Genomic DNA, 15614 nt, shown 5'->3' on the forward strand with positions numbered 1-15614 from the left:
TCATGCAAAGGAACTGATAGTGGAACAGGAAAAGAGAAGCTGGAGTGCAAGTAGGTACCAAGTAATAAGGGAAAGTTGAGCCTGCATGCCCTCCTATTATGCCTTTTCCACTTTTCTTTTTCTTAAGAAAATTGAGGAGATTTTTTTACACCCCAAAATCATTAAAGAAGTTTATATAATAAATAATAGACATGAATAAATAGGGTACGTACACATAGATACCTTTTGAATATTAACAGATGTAGAAAGTATTTTTTGATCCTAGGTTTTAGTATGAAGTTTCCTCTCTGACCACAGAAGCAAAACAGATTCACTTATGCCAAGACAATCGTACTCTGCTGCACATTTTCCTCACTGCCAGGTTCTCTGGTACAACCTTTTCATTTTAGAGTGTATCAGCTTCCAATTAACTTCTGCAAAAGATTTTATATTAATAACCTTCCTGTAATATTTGCACTGTAATTTCCTTTCCTGTCATCAGTTATTCTATTTACCTTTTGAAATTTCCTGTGTTTGAAGCTCTCCTTATACAAGGTAGAATTCAATTGTGAAATAAAGGTTTTAATCCTAAAATAAAAGTAGAAAAATCATGTTAACATTTTATGTTTTCTCTGTATCTGCCATTGGCTACTATCCTTTCAGCACAAACATTCTCACTTCCTTCTTCTTTTAATTTAAATACAAAAGTAACAAAATTCTAAAAGATTGTTGCAACATGGTGGAACAATGGCAAGAAGAGTAAAGCTGGTGAGTTCAGCATGCTCTTGAGCATCACTCCCCAAACAGTTTTGTTTCTTGGATGTATATGCAGCTCCAGACAGAGACTATCAGGAGCCTGCATTTATTTGCCCACCAATTCATCACCACATAAATCGCATCCAATTTCCAATCTTACACAGTTAGAGCATGAGCAAGTGCTTTCCTTTTATATAAATAAATCTACTAGTATTTGCAGCAATGCTGCATGAACCTTTATACATTAAATTTGATAGCCATCAAAACCATCAAGAAGTTAAGACAATAAAAATGTTACAGGGATTCACAACATCTATTATTGTGAATATTGTGACCATGAATGTGATCATTGCTGGCATAGTCCAGTTCGCCTTGTGTGGTGGATACAGATGCAGTATTTACTAAACATTATATACAGACATTAATGCAAGTATTGCTGCAGAATATGGGCATAAAGCTACTGTACAGTTTGGCAATCAGAAAGTACCACATGACAGGGGTTGCTATGGTATCTGGAAGCATGACATTTTTATAAAGCAATACTGCAAATAGCAATACAGCATGTAATTTTCTGACCCTTTTTGAACATTAATGTTACGGATACTTATAACTTTGAAAATTAAAACAGCTTATTATATTCTGTTTCAGATACACATTTTCTGAAAAGCATATTGAGGGGGTTTTTTTAATCAGCTGTCTGATTCTACAAAGATTATTATAAAGAATGCTGCTAAAGAGAAAATAACGTGCTTCTAAGACAATAGAAAATGCAAGTGCAGAGCATGTCTAGCACTGCTGGCTTCGATTGTTATAAATTGTTTATGAAGTGTCATTCCTTATTTTCATCATAAGCTTTTCTTGCAGCAGAGATCATGTGTGCTTCAGCATCCAATTTTCCCTCTCTGGAGGGAAGAGAATATGCCGCAGTTTACTGTGCTTGGGTTACACTGCAGTATGATTTTTTTATTTTTTTTTTTATTTTTTTTTTTTAAGCAAGCACTAGGATATGTCTGTTTCACTGTGCAGAAGCTCCCACTGATCAGCAAGGAAAAATAAAATATGCTAAGTAACAGAGACTGCATGCTGTATCACATAGACAAAACCTAGCTGTGCTCAGAGAATGAGAAATGGGTACCATCCCCCACAGAAAATGATGTTGCTAATGCAGAGGTTTGTGAGCCTTTAAATATTCCAACACTGCAGATATTTCAGATTACTTCTCCTAATGCATTATAAAGCTAGATAAGCCTTTCCAAATATATCCTATAGAATGAGTATCGTCAGAATTTTCTATGTCTAAAAAACCCATTACATTTTTAATAATACTTCATGTTATTTATGACTGTTTGCCATGAAAATGAGACAGATAGATACTTTCATATGTGATTATTTTAGGAGGCTGGGTCTGTTTCATAGGTGCAGCGTGGAATTAAATAAATAATGTTATCTGTGAAATTCCCCAGTGCATCAACACCCTTCAGCTATATTTTAGTAGGCTTTGATAAGTGTGGCAGTTTTTAACCAATGTGGTGCCAACTCTGGATATAAGGCCATATGCCCTACGGGGTACAGAACCTAAATCAAAAAAATGCTGGTCCAGTGAAAAAAGTATTACCAACAAAGTTATCTTTACACAACAAGCTGGATTATCATGTTGTAGCTGCATTAGTTCACTAGAACATAACAAGTATAAAAGCCTATACATCCTCTAGAAAGCTGTACACTATCCCCTGTGCCTGTGACTGCAACTTGTATCTCTGGATTCTTTCTGTGGCTGACACCAGGCACAGTACGATGATGATCATCTGGCAGGTCTTTGTGCCCTCTACTGGATGCAGTCACGTTTAACAATTTATTATAAATTCTATGCTGCTAAAAGCTAGAGGAGAGATACTCTGTATTTATGGTACTCAGCAATATACACTTCCCCTTAAAAATAATACAAACAACCCCCTGGACATATTTCAGGCCTCTCTACAAAAAAAAAACCCAAACCAAACCAAACCAAACACCACCCCATACACTAATTTTGTATGCTGGATGCAGAAGTCTTGTCCTCAGAAATGAAACAGAGTTTTGTTATGGAGTTGAGTAAAGCCATTTACTTTAAAAAAAACCTCAGAACTTTCCCCCTTTTATGTCCTAATATAGTTTGGATTTTTCTTTCTTTTAGTGCAGGGAGTTGATGGCACCTTTATAAAATAAAATATACTTACATTCCTGGGCAGGTAAGAGAAAGTAAAGAACAGTCATTTCTGAGAAAATTTTGAGGGATCTTTTCTTATTAATTTTTCATTGTCTGTGACTAGGACAGTAAGAAAGTACGGTATCCTCCTGCTCTAAGAATTTTGCTTAATGCTTTGCGTACCAATATGACTGACCCATTACACTGAAACATCTGTCTTACATCATCATTAAAACATCTATGTATTTTATACCTCCAGGTTAATGAGGAAGAATACAAGTCAACTGTGTCTTCCATAAAGGCAAATAAATTCCACGTATACTGGAATAATTTCAAAGAAATATACAAGGATACAAGTTTATTCAAATATATAAACTTGAAATGTGAAAATATATTTATCTTTTAGAAAAGGACCAAAAAGTTTAGAATTTCAGTCAACAAAAATGGAGAGTGACTTCAGCTGGATTTTGGTTTCAATAAACATAACGTTAACAATGTTAGAAATTTTATAGGGTACAATGATTTTATAAATTACCTCATATACTTCTGCACACTACCAAATTTGTAGAAAAATTATTACATACAAATTTCATGCTTATTCCACATAGAATTTTGAAGTTAACTACATACCTGTACAGTACTGACTTAAAACAATATTGATTTTTAAACAGCAATTCAAGAGTATGACCAAGATTTTTTAAAGCGCCTACATTATTACTTTGTGTAATTACTGTTAGCAACTAAGGTATTAAAAAAAAAAAACCTAAACCAAAAATATTCTGGATTTTTTTAAAAAAGTTTTAATTCAAATCAGACAGTTACTAAAAACATACACCTTGTCCTTCAAAGCACAACATACTTGAGATTTTTTTTTTTCCTGTGAGCCATATTGGCCCAAGTATACAGCAGGTACTTTTCACAACAGAAATGAGAATGGAAAAAAATGCATTAATTACTCCATGCACAGGTCCACCTACCCACACCTTGCCCCATATCCTGCCACCTCTATGTAGTAACCTCTTGCCAGGGACCATGCTTGTTGTGCTCTGTAAAGGCATCAGTTACCTCACGATCTGCTGGATCAGCAAGAATGTGGAGACATTCTCCACTGGACTTGGCCACCAGAGGACACCATAGGAGCTCTTCCTGAGTAACTCAAAAATCTGACAGAAAACCACACAGTTGGAATGGGATTCTTTTCTGAATGCTAGACAAACTTCTCTGATCAGGACAACGTAAGCATTTCATTTCATCTGTATGGTGACAAGTTGATATTGTTCCAAGTTGTAAAGCAACATGTGATCTAAATATCTACACCACATTTCTTCATTGCTAAAGTGGTCCCCCTTTAATTTTACCATCCATTACTCGTTAAGCTGTATAAACTTCATACAATAAAAACACAAATACTAAAATAAGTATATAAAAAGGTTATCTTTATTCTTTTGGGTTGTTAGCAATGTAGTTATTTTTGGTAAAACAACTTCCTGCATGCAGTTCATCAGTACACTATGAGCCAATAGTTTCTATAAAAGCAGGAGCCCATCCATATTCTAGTTCTTTTGTAAGAAATGCAAGGTATTCCACTGTCCATTACACAAGTTCACTATTCATTCTCATGAAGAAAGATTTTGAATAACAAATTATATTTAAAGTTATTCTACTGCAGTGTGAATCAATAAGAAAAGCAGACAGTGTGAGACTAACACCAGGGAAAAGTAATGTTTCTATGACTAAGATTACCCTGAAAATTGACAGATAGGATTATAATTTCAAAAGAAACCCTTCTATCTTGTTTCACATACAAACACCTACCAATCGGAAAAAGAACTGTACTGTCCATTTCTTTTAAAATTATTACTTATTAAAATATGTTTAATATAATTAGAAGAAACTTGCAATTACCAATTCACATTATATCTTGGGTTTCCCAATGCTAATGTGTCACAGATAGACAGCAATAAAAATTACTAACAACACGAAGATATGTTTAGTTTCTTATAGTACGTAGAAAATGTTATAAAATAACAAGAATAGATCAATAGATTATATATTATAAAAGTATTTTTCTAGCCCCACATGTTAAGCAATATATTTCTCCTGTGTAGTCTGGTTATTTACTGTATATTTGCTGATTACAAAACTCAAACAAAATAAAATCTATAATAGCAGCAAACTATTGCTTACTGGAATGAGGAATGATGGTCTTGTCGAACAGTTTTTTTTTCTTTTTACCACTCACATGTCTTCCCATCTTAGACTTTAATAGCTGTAGGATAATAGCAGCAAGCATGCATCAGTCAAAGCTCCACAATTATTTGGAATATTACAGAATATATCGTATTAACTACTGAAGTGTTATAAGCTACACTTACTAGGGTACATACATGATGCAATAAATACAGTACTTAGGTCATTGTCTCTTTGTTCAAACAGGTACCACTGTGTAAAACAACTGATTAAATAACAGAGGATACATATAGTGTCAGCCTTGATAAAAAAAGTAATCTGAACCACAATGCAGGGCAAAGAGTATTTAAGTACAACCTTTTGGTCATCTCAGCTTTCTATGGGAGACTGCATTACATATAGTGGAAACCTGACCAAAGTGCCACAGAGGGTCAAAACCACCTCTAATGTACATATTTTATGTCTCTGGCATGACCTATCCTTCCAAAGTATAGTAATTTAAGTCTGAGGTATACATTATGGTAGTATTTGTCCCAAAAGGTACTTTGCTATCAATTTATACACGTAGCTTTGATTATTGTCCTAAGTGGGATATATTAATGTGAAAAAAGAAGTGCAGAAATCGTCTTTGGAATGAAGTATGGTAGCTACTCATGAAATTACAGGGTCTACAGATTAAAAAAAAAAAAAAAGCTACAACTTTATCTCAGTAATTCCCTCTAGGCATAATTTGGCATTCATAGCTTTTCTGTGAAAAGAACTGTTTAGATCTCTCAGGAATTATGAGGTATTTTGGACATTGAAAGTAACTTCTTTTTTTCATAGTTTCATGTTTTTCAAAACAGGAGTTCATGTGTAGCATCATTTATTTAAACCACTATATCTGAAATGACCTGTATAATAATTTAAGAATCACTAAAAAATATTAAACGTAAGTATATTAAAACCAAGAGACTAAACTACCAACCTCTTTTCTGTGAAAATTATTCCCTTGTTTTGTTTTCTGATAAATTCTCTATCTATACTCTGTTTTTTTTAATCATTTGCTGTGGATTTGATCTAGATCCTGAGGTTCAATAATGTGGAGTCTTGGTTTTCTGCTTTTAGAAGTGGCTTGGACAACCATGTTCACCTTATGATGCCATAATTACATACTCCTGACATTTGTGTTCCTCTGCAAGAGCATTTAGGTTTTTTTTTTTTCTCAGGGCAGCAGAATTACAAATAGCGGTATGTGAATTAAAGCAAATGAGATAATGAAAAGAAAATCAACAAAGGGAACATATATAGGAGATGAAATGTACAGAGTGGATACACTTACTCCACAAAAGCCACAGATTTATTAGGACTGGTAATTTTACACTCCACTAAGAGTTCCTACAGTCCAAGCAGAATTTTTTTGTCTCCTCTCCATCAGTGCCTGCTGATAATAAAAGCTGTTCTTCAGCAAGGTTGTTTCTCTGTTACAGACTGAGAGTTTGCTAGTGAAGAGTCATTGTCTTGTTACAGGCAGCGACTGTAGCAGTGGGTAAATATGTAAAAACTTGTAATTTTGGCATAATCCTCCAATAAGAGTGCAATTGATAAAAATGCCATATTCTCAGGCTTGTGAACATTCATCATGGACAACCTTTGTCTTTTACTTTTTATTTCCTTTTCTGTTTTTCCCCTTGTCTTCTTTTTCTGATTTGTCATCTTCATATTTTTCTTTTTCTGCTTTTGTTACACTATCATAAGAAGGTGGAGATGTGGTGGATGCAGACATATCCATTTTCTCTGGAGGTGAGTTTTCACTCAGTTTACCAATAATCATGTCTTTTTTGACAAGCAGATCAACCCCATCTTTCCGATACATAAACGAAAGTTTCTTTACTGACTGTCTTAAAAGATAATGTCTATAAGCACGCTGAATGATAGTAGCAGACACTTCCTCCTGTTTTCGTTTCAATGTGGTTGTAATTGGTTCATAGGAGACTTTAGAAGGATTGGCTGCCATAAACCGATCTTCCATTTGTATTCTGAGAGCATCCATCTCATCACTTTCCCCCAAAACACGCTTTGTGAAAGCAAACAAGATGTCAAGGCAGTGAATTCTGTCACCGCTTACCATGGGCAGATCCATTGCAATAAGCTGAATTGTGTTGGGTTTTGGTATATTAAGAGGAGGATCCAGAGAAGCTGCAAAATCAGACAATTTGCTATATTCTATGAATTGTGTTGCATCAGGATCATATTTTTCCCAAACCTCATAGAACATCTCAAAGTCATCCTCGCTCAAGGGTTCAGCACTTTCTTCAGTAGCAACACTGAAGTTCTCCAAAATAACAGCAATGTACATGTTCACCACTACCAGAAATGATATGATGATGTAGCTGACAAAGAAGAAAATCCCAACGGAAGGGTTGCCACAGTCGCCTTTCACAGAGCTCCCCGGATTATCTTTGTAGGGGTCACAGTCTGGTTCCCCACTGTTCAGAACTGGGTCTAGCAAACTATTCCAGCCAGCAGATGTGGTAATTTGAAACAGGCAGATCATGCTGTTGCCAAACGTTTCAAAGTTGAACATGTCATCTATACCAGCTTCCCTCTTAACATAGGCAAAGTTGGACATGCCAAATATCGCATAGATAAACATGACCAGGAACAGCAGGAGACCAATGTTGAACAAAGCAGGCAGAGACATCATCAAAGCAAAAAGCAGAGTGCGGATTCCCTTAGCGCCTTTAATGAGACGCAGGATTCGACCGATTCTGGCAAGTCGTACAACTCTGAACAAAGTAGGGGACACAAAGTACTTTTCGATCACCTTAGCTAGAAACATGCCTGTGAAATATAAAAATAAAATTAAAAAGGTAACATTTTATCACAGTTTACATCTTCCACAACAGAGTATGCATAAAGAACAACTCTACTTGTAGAATTACTGGAAATTATAATTTGAGATAAATTTTATCTGCTATGAGTAATTTTAGCTTTTTACCCCAGCAATCTTAGGAAAACAAACAAACAAAACAAAACAAAAAAAGCCCCCACCAAAAACAACAAAAAAGGAGCATAAAAATAGATATAAAATTATTAAGAAAGTTATGACTCTAAAGCATGCTTTTCATTTCCTAAATTATCAGGAGAAATTAAAATCAAGTATTTACTCTAATCTGTAAAAACTGACAGAGGAAAAGCATTAAATGCATCTTACTATATATAACTTTTAATATAAGTTCTTACCTACTATTGAAAGAATAACAACCACAAAATCAAAAATATTCCAGCCAACAGTGAAGTAATAATAACGGAGTGAGAACAGTTTGAAGACACATTCTCCAGTGAAAAGGACAACAAAGACCAAGTTAATCCAGTATAAAATATGTTGCATCATTTCACTCTGGTCATCTGTTTCTATCATCATGGTGACCATATTGAGACAGATGAGAACCATAATGGTGATGTCAAATGCTTGCTTTGTTACAATATCGAACACCAGACCTTGCAATTTGTTCTGAGGGGAGAGAAAAGGCAATAGTATCTCGTACATAATGTACATTATTTTCCTCCCTTTCATTTCCTTCTTCTTCCCCCCAAATATACAACCAAGCAAAAGGCTGAAAAACATAAGAAAAGCACTGTCCAGTAATTTCTTTATTTGCCAGCTCTTTTTTCCCCTCAAAACCCAACAGGCTTTTATTTCTTCAGGTTTCTTTGATTCTCCACTTCCTCAGGCATAACAGTTTTGAGAGATTTTTAAAAAAAGCTGAACAGAAGTATGTACACGTTTAAATTCAGAATGAAGGGCTAAGTTGACTTAGGCCTAACCCATTTCAGACTTAAGGGAGAAATTTTTTGATAGTCAATTTACTGCTGCAATTTCTTCCCCAATGTAGATGATACAAGAAGAGCACGCATTCTTACCGCTGGTCTAGGTATAGGTTTTTGTGGTTTCTTGGATCCCAGCTTCTTCATTGCATTATAGTATTTCTTTTGTTCTTCTGTCATGAAAATATCTTGACCTCCAAGGTAAAATAATAAAAATAGAACTGATTACAGCCAAGCCTTTAAATTCATTAATTCACAGCACTGCAGAACATGGTTTTTATGAACCACGTATTCATTCTTACACATTGTTATCAAAACCAAAATATAGTAATTATATCAAAGATTATTAAAATATCTGACAAGTCTTGATGGGAAAAAAACCCCAAAACAACAAAAAAACAAATTAAGGAACAGAGCAAAACCATAAAACTTCTATGTATTTGTTATAAAAAAAATACATACCTGATTAATTCAATTAAATATGTGCAAAAAAAACCCTTGTAAAAATATACATTCCATAGATACTTAAAAAATCATAAACCCCACACTGTAAATTAATCAACCAGAAATAAAAAAGTTTCAAAAGCAGAAAGATTCACTGAAAGCTGATATGCCTTCAGGGAAATGAGTGTGATCTGCACATTTCTATGAGCATGGGTGCATCTATAAATTCAAAAGACAGGTGACTAGTATTTGCTAATTTGCTACATGAAACTGAAGAATAGCATGTAGATAAAATTTTCCCCAGCCTAAGTTTTGTCCTTTGTGACATCTGCAGTATTTAATTTCTCAGTGACAGTGACAACAGCTACAAATGTACAAGAGGCGTATACCAAGCTGCCAGAAAAAGCCCTGTAGCAGGAACCTTTCTCTGCCTTCTACATCATAACGACTAGAGTAGACAGTGTCTACTAAGTGAACTTAATAGAATTTATAATCACCTCATCACTGAGTAAGGTCATGTCGTTACATACAGATTGCAAAAAATGCCAATATATAACCTCAGTCTTCCTCTCCAAGGTCAAGAACTGAACCTCCTTCCTCTTAAGTACAGGGAAGCCCCTGATGATTATTCCAAGGGAGGTGCAATTATCTTGGAGGATGAGGATGTCATCAGATTTGGAGCCACAAACTCATCCTTTATATTATGTGGGTCTGCAGATAAGAGACTCAAAGGATCTGAAGAAGCAACATATAAAGCTGCATACTCCCATCTCAAGTGGAAGGATTTACTAGAAGTTTCCACTGCAGTAAGTCTATTAATATATTTTTTCAGTACAATGAATCAAACTTGCCAAAACATCTAGAATCACAAATGAAGAAATTATGTACTATCTTGCTATTACTTAGCTCACATTAAAAAAATCAATATTCCAGTATGATTCTGCTCCAAATGCGTACAGAAAAATGACTATTGTAGATTTTAGACAACATTTATAGTTTAAATAGCATTTAGAATTTAATTTGTCATCATAGTCTGCATTTTAATCTATTTAAATGCTCCTGAAGTTCTTGACACAATCCTGTGTTCATCTGAATAACAGAAACAATTTCTACACATTTTCAGAAGTCAACAACTTATTTTCTCTTGCAAATTCACTACTAGCTATTGAGACAGTTTCCCAACCCTCTCTAATCTTAGAATATATAGCAGAAGTTCCAGCATTCAGCTTGTTTGTATTAGTCTCTTTGTAACTGAGAAGGCCTTTGCAGTACTGCTACACATTATGTATTTATCAATTTAGGTATTTGCAGTTTTGCATATTCTCTTCTTCCCTGTCATCTACTTGCTTGAATTAAGTCATCTGCATTTTCACATAGCTTTGTCAAAGCACTGTAAGGGTAAGTGAAAAACAATACATAACTTTCTGATGTATAGCATATCATTGGGCTGTACAGGGATGCCAAGGACACTCAGATGTGCAGTGTAAGTTTAAATTACTTCAAATACCTTGAAAAACAAATACTATTATTTCATTACTTTGAATAAAAGGAAGTCTTAATAGCTGATTTTTTTTCTTTCTATTAATAAGAAATTTCAGACACTCATATTTATCCTTGCATACATTTGCTGAATGCTCAGTAACAATGTGTTGTGAAACTGGAACATGTAATACTTATCTTCTTTTTTTGTTGGTTGAAGTTATCTATGATGACACCAATGAATAAGTTTAGGGTGAAAAATGATCCAAAGATGATAAAGGCAACAAAGTAAATATACATGTATAGGTTGGCTTCATACTTGGGCTGTTTCTCTGTCTACATAACATAGAAAAAAAAAGCAATACATTACAAACAACAGTTAAGATAAATTACAGAATACGGAGCAGAAACAGAAGTTGCATCCAGCTGGACACCAACTCTTTGACAAGAGGTGGGGGGAAAAAATCAGCTGTTTTGGAGCATAACCTACACTTGCTTTGTCTTTGAACTTCAAAATTTATTTAATAGAGGTGTCTGTAATTGCACGCATAGACCTGTCATTCCCCCACCTTCTGTCTACCAGCTCCTCTCTAATGTTTCATGTCATTCTTACTAAATTTGACAGAAGTGTGCAAGTCTCAAAAGCAATTCATTTCCTATGGACTTTACACAAATCTGGAGCTGGCTAGAGGAGAGATGCAAAGAAATACCAGCATTAACAGAAAAAAAGGCAAAACTCAGCTATTTTATTTTTTGAGATCACCAGAGTCTGCAGTTCTGGATTAGCTAGAGCAGGTGATGTTATTTGATTATGTGGGTTATTTTTGAAGACACAGGAAAAACTTATTTCCCAACCTGTACAATCTCAGTGACATAAATTAATAGGAAAACAGATTTCATTAGTTTTGTTGTTTACAGATTACTTATTAGATTACTAATACTTTTTGTAGATCTACTGCTATATTTTTTTCTTAAAAGTATATGCATTTAATTACTTTATAGTGCATAGATTTATATTTACTTCATTTCAACTGCAAGTCAACAAGAATTACATCAATCTTATATTTGTTTTCACTCAGTAAATTTTATATTGTACTCACTTCTCTAGAATCAACTGCAGCATACATGATGTCCGTCCATCCTTTAAATGTTGCCTAGAAACAAAGTTTGTTAATATCTTCTATCAATACTCAAATTTTGTAAACATTCTAAATAAAACATTGTCTTCTGCAATGTATTTGCACCCACAAAAATAAAGAAGAATATTAAAAGTCTGGTAAGACACAAGCAAAGTATTCACAGGAAGTAATTTACTGTGGAATACTTTCCCTAATACTTAAAACTTTATGAAAATTCATATAAACTCTATGTGGGATGAGTTACAATCAATATCTGAGCATAATAGAAAGACTGCAATTTATAAGAAGGCTCTCAGTTCTAACTTTCTGACTATCAAAAAACTGGAGGACTCCGAAAATCAGCCATGGTGGGCTGGCATTTTTCACATAGAATATGAAAATAGTTCTAGAAGAAACTCCAGAAGATAAGTAGTTTCAAGAAATCTTAAGAAAATAATAGACTTATAGAATAGTTTGGCTTTTAGACATTATCTAATCCAATTCCTCTGCCATGGGCAGGAACATCTTTCACTACATCACAAACTTCCAATGATGGGGATTCTACAACTTCTCTGGGCAAACTGTTCATGTGTCTCAACACTTTATCATTAAAAAAAAAAAATTTTAAAAAAATCTTCTTCTATCCAATTTAAATCTATCCTCTTTCCTCTTTCAGTTTAAAACTGTTGCCCCTTGTCCCGTCACTACAGGCCCTGGTAAAAATTTTCTCTCTGTCTTTCTTATAAGCCTTCTTTATGTATGGAAAGGCCACAATAAGGTCCCTCCGGATCCTTCTCTTCTCCAGGTGGAAGAACTCCAACTCTCTCAGCCTTTCTTCATAGGAGAGGTGTTCCAACCCTCTGATCTTTTCTTGATCCTCCTCTGGACCTAAGAGGTCCATGCCTTTCTTGTGCTGGCGGGGTCTCATGAGAGTGGAGGGAAAGAATCACCTCCTGCGATCTGTTGGCCACACTACTTATTACGTAGCCCAAGATATGACTAGCTTTCTGGGCTGCAAGCACACACTGCCATCTCATGTCAAATCTTTTATTCACCAGTATCCCCAAGACCTTCTTCTGCAGGGATGCTCTCAATCCATTTATCCTCCAGTCTGTACTGATACTGGGGATTGCCGTGACCCAGGTGCAGGACCTTGTAAATGGCCAATTCACACTGGCCCACTTCTCAAGCCTGCCAAGGTACCCTCAGAATGGCATCCCATTCCTTGAAGTGCATCATCTGCACCATCCAGTTGGTGTCATCTGCAAATTGCTGAGGGTGCACTCAATCCCACTACATCATTGATGAAGTTATTAAGTAATATTGGTCTCAATGCAGATCCTTGAGAAACACCACTTGTTACTAGTTTCCACTTGGACATTAGGCTGCTGACTGTAAATCTCTGGACTCAGCCATCCAGCCCATTCCTTATCAAACCTACTCCTATGAGCTATGATATTAAGTAAAAACAAAGTATGAATGCCATGTTTACTGAAAATATTACAAAGCTGAACCATTCTATGCAAGGTATGTTACAAAAGCTAAAAGCACTACTGTCCTCTACACTTGTAATTTATGCAATTGCCTGGTGCTATTTAGCAATAGCTACTGTTACTCCCTGGAGCAATCAGACAGTAGCCTGCTAGCACAATACTAGCTATTAAATACTATGAGTTGGAGATTTTTAAAGATGGAACAATTGCCAAGTGTTTATGAGCACAAATATCTTCCCAGAAGCAGTTTGTCAAGAGAACCCAATTAGGAATATATGTTTCTGTCCTACTGGCTCCAATTTACAGGTGCTGCCTTTAAAAAAGGTTGTGCTTAGAAATCTAGCACTAGTAAATTCTGCAACTCCTCATCTAAAGTTTAAAAACAAGCTAAAAACTATCTCCAAAACACCAACTTGACAAAAATAGACAATGACTGGAGTGGGACTAGTAAGAATAATAAAAAGGGAAAGAAGAGAACGGAAAAAGTGAACTTAAAAACTTATTCTAAATCAATAGTTGGCTCTCTTGTTTGAAGATCAGATGAGCCCTAGAATGTATCTATTTTACTACCATGGTAAAAATCTAAGTCAACATGCCTTAACACATGAAGCAAATAAGAGAAAATGAATCCTAGCTGCATTTTTTCAAAACTAGCTATTGTATTAATTAATTTATCAGAATTTATACACTTACTACTTGAAGCAGAGAAAGGTAACCAGCTCCAACATTATCAAAGTTTACTTTCACATTTTTCCATCGAACATCCACAGCAGTGATTGCAAGATTTTTACACACAGTTGCATTACTGACGTCCTCTGGTGAGAATTGCTCACCAGTTGTGGTGTTAACACAGTGATAGAACTTGCCAGCAAACAAATTTACCCCCATGATGCTGAAAATCAGCCAGAACGTAAGGCAAACCAGAAGTACATTCATAATGGATGGGATTGCTCCAGTAAGAGCATTCACAACCACCTAGTAAAAAAACACAGGAAAAAAAAAGCTTTTATAAAACCAGTATGTAGAACAGTAAAAAGATTACTTTTTTTTTTTTTCAAATATAGCAAAAGATTTAATGTAAAACACTAAAATACATTGAAGTAGTGCCAACAGAAAAGGAATAACACGTAATACAATCAAACATGCTACTGTCGGCCTTGAAAACAGACATGCAGTTCAGTGTTCCTCCATGATTTTATAATTAGGCATATTTTCATTGATTTGTTTTACACACTATTTCTCTTTTACTTACTCTCATGCCTTCAAAGCGTGACAAAGCTCTTAGGGGTCTCAAAGCTCTTAATGTTCGGAGGGATTTAATTGCACTGAGTTCTGAGAAACCAAGGGCATTAGCTACTAAGCTAACCAAGGAGACCTAGAGGAAACAAAACAAAACAAAGTAACTTTATTTTTTTTAATAGCCTCACAATACAAATGTAATGCCTCAAGGAAGAAAACCTTGATTTTGATACCAAAAAAAGGTTCAGAAGGACGTGGATACATCTGTGGATGTGTGTGCATGTGCAGGCAAGGTGGTTTTTTTTGTTTGTTTTTTGGTGTTGGTTTTTTTTTTTTTACAATATTTCCTCCTCTTCCTTATATATGAGCACGGTTTGGATAAACTCTTGATAGCAGCTCTGAACTGTCTTCCACATATAAAAGTTCTAACTGTAACATTTCTGTGATGTAAAAAAAAAAAAAAAATTATATACTTTCACCAAGACAGTAAATTCAAAAGGTGTGTTTTAACAAAAAGAAGGGGAAATGTACCAAACACACTGTAATGATACATGTCAGACAGAATCCATCCTCAGCTTCATTTCAACTTTCGCTTTTCGTAACTACCAAATAGGGCATTTGCAGAAAAGCACGTTGTTAATGTAAGGAGGAAATATTTTACTTTGGATTTGCTAAAATGCTTGTGTTTTGTACAATTAATGTGCCTTGAGATTTATTTCCTCTTTTAACGTTATTACTTTTTTGGAAGAGAGGGTCTAATCCACAAGAATTTTTGAAACCAGTTAGAACAAGTCCAGAGAAGGGCCACCAGGATGATCCGAGGGCTGGAGCACCTCTCCTATGAAGACAGGCTGAAAGAGTTGGGGTGTTCAGCCTGAAAAAGAGAAGACTCCGGGGAGATCTTATAGCGGCCTTCCAATA

At 35.1% G+C, this 15614-nt stretch overlaps 1 protein-coding gene across 7 annotated transcripts in view; it reads right to left on the bottom strand.

Moving 5' to 3' along the window:
• Positions 1-6749: 6749 nt before the first annotated feature.
• LOC104529200 (sodium channel protein type 2 subunit alpha) overlaps positions 6750-15614 on the bottom strand; it is a 45885-nt gene continuing 37020 nt past the window's right edge. For 3 of the 7 annotated variants that reach the window (XM_010173431.1, XM_010173430.1, XM_010173428.1), the window contains 7 exons: positions 14707-14829; positions 14148-14429; positions 11940-11997; positions 11042-11175; positions 9017-9121; positions 8336-8606; positions 6750-7933 (listed from right to left, as the gene is read on the bottom strand). In XM_010173431.1, the coding sequence (XP_010171733.1) occupies positions 6750-7933; positions 8336-8606; positions 9017-9121; positions 11042-11175; positions 11940-11997; positions 14148-14429; positions 14707-14829 (2157 nt within the window). Of the gene's footprint in view, positions 7934-8335; positions 8607-9016; positions 9122-11041; positions 11180-11939; positions 11998-14147; positions 14430-14706; positions 14830-15614 lie in introns of all 7 variants that reach the window. The other 4 variants (XM_029086335.1, XM_010173429.1, XM_029086334.1 and 1 more) reach the window with 2 other exon arrangements.

Source organism: Antrostomus carolinensis, unplaced genomic scaffold (assembly GCF_000700745.2).
Source record: "Antrostomus carolinensis isolate BGI_N321 unplaced genomic scaffold, ASM70074v2 scaffold558, whole genome shotgun sequence".
In the NCBI taxonomy this organism is placed as follows: domain Eukaryota; kingdom Metazoa; phylum Chordata; class Aves; order Caprimulgiformes; family Caprimulgidae; genus Antrostomus; species Antrostomus carolinensis.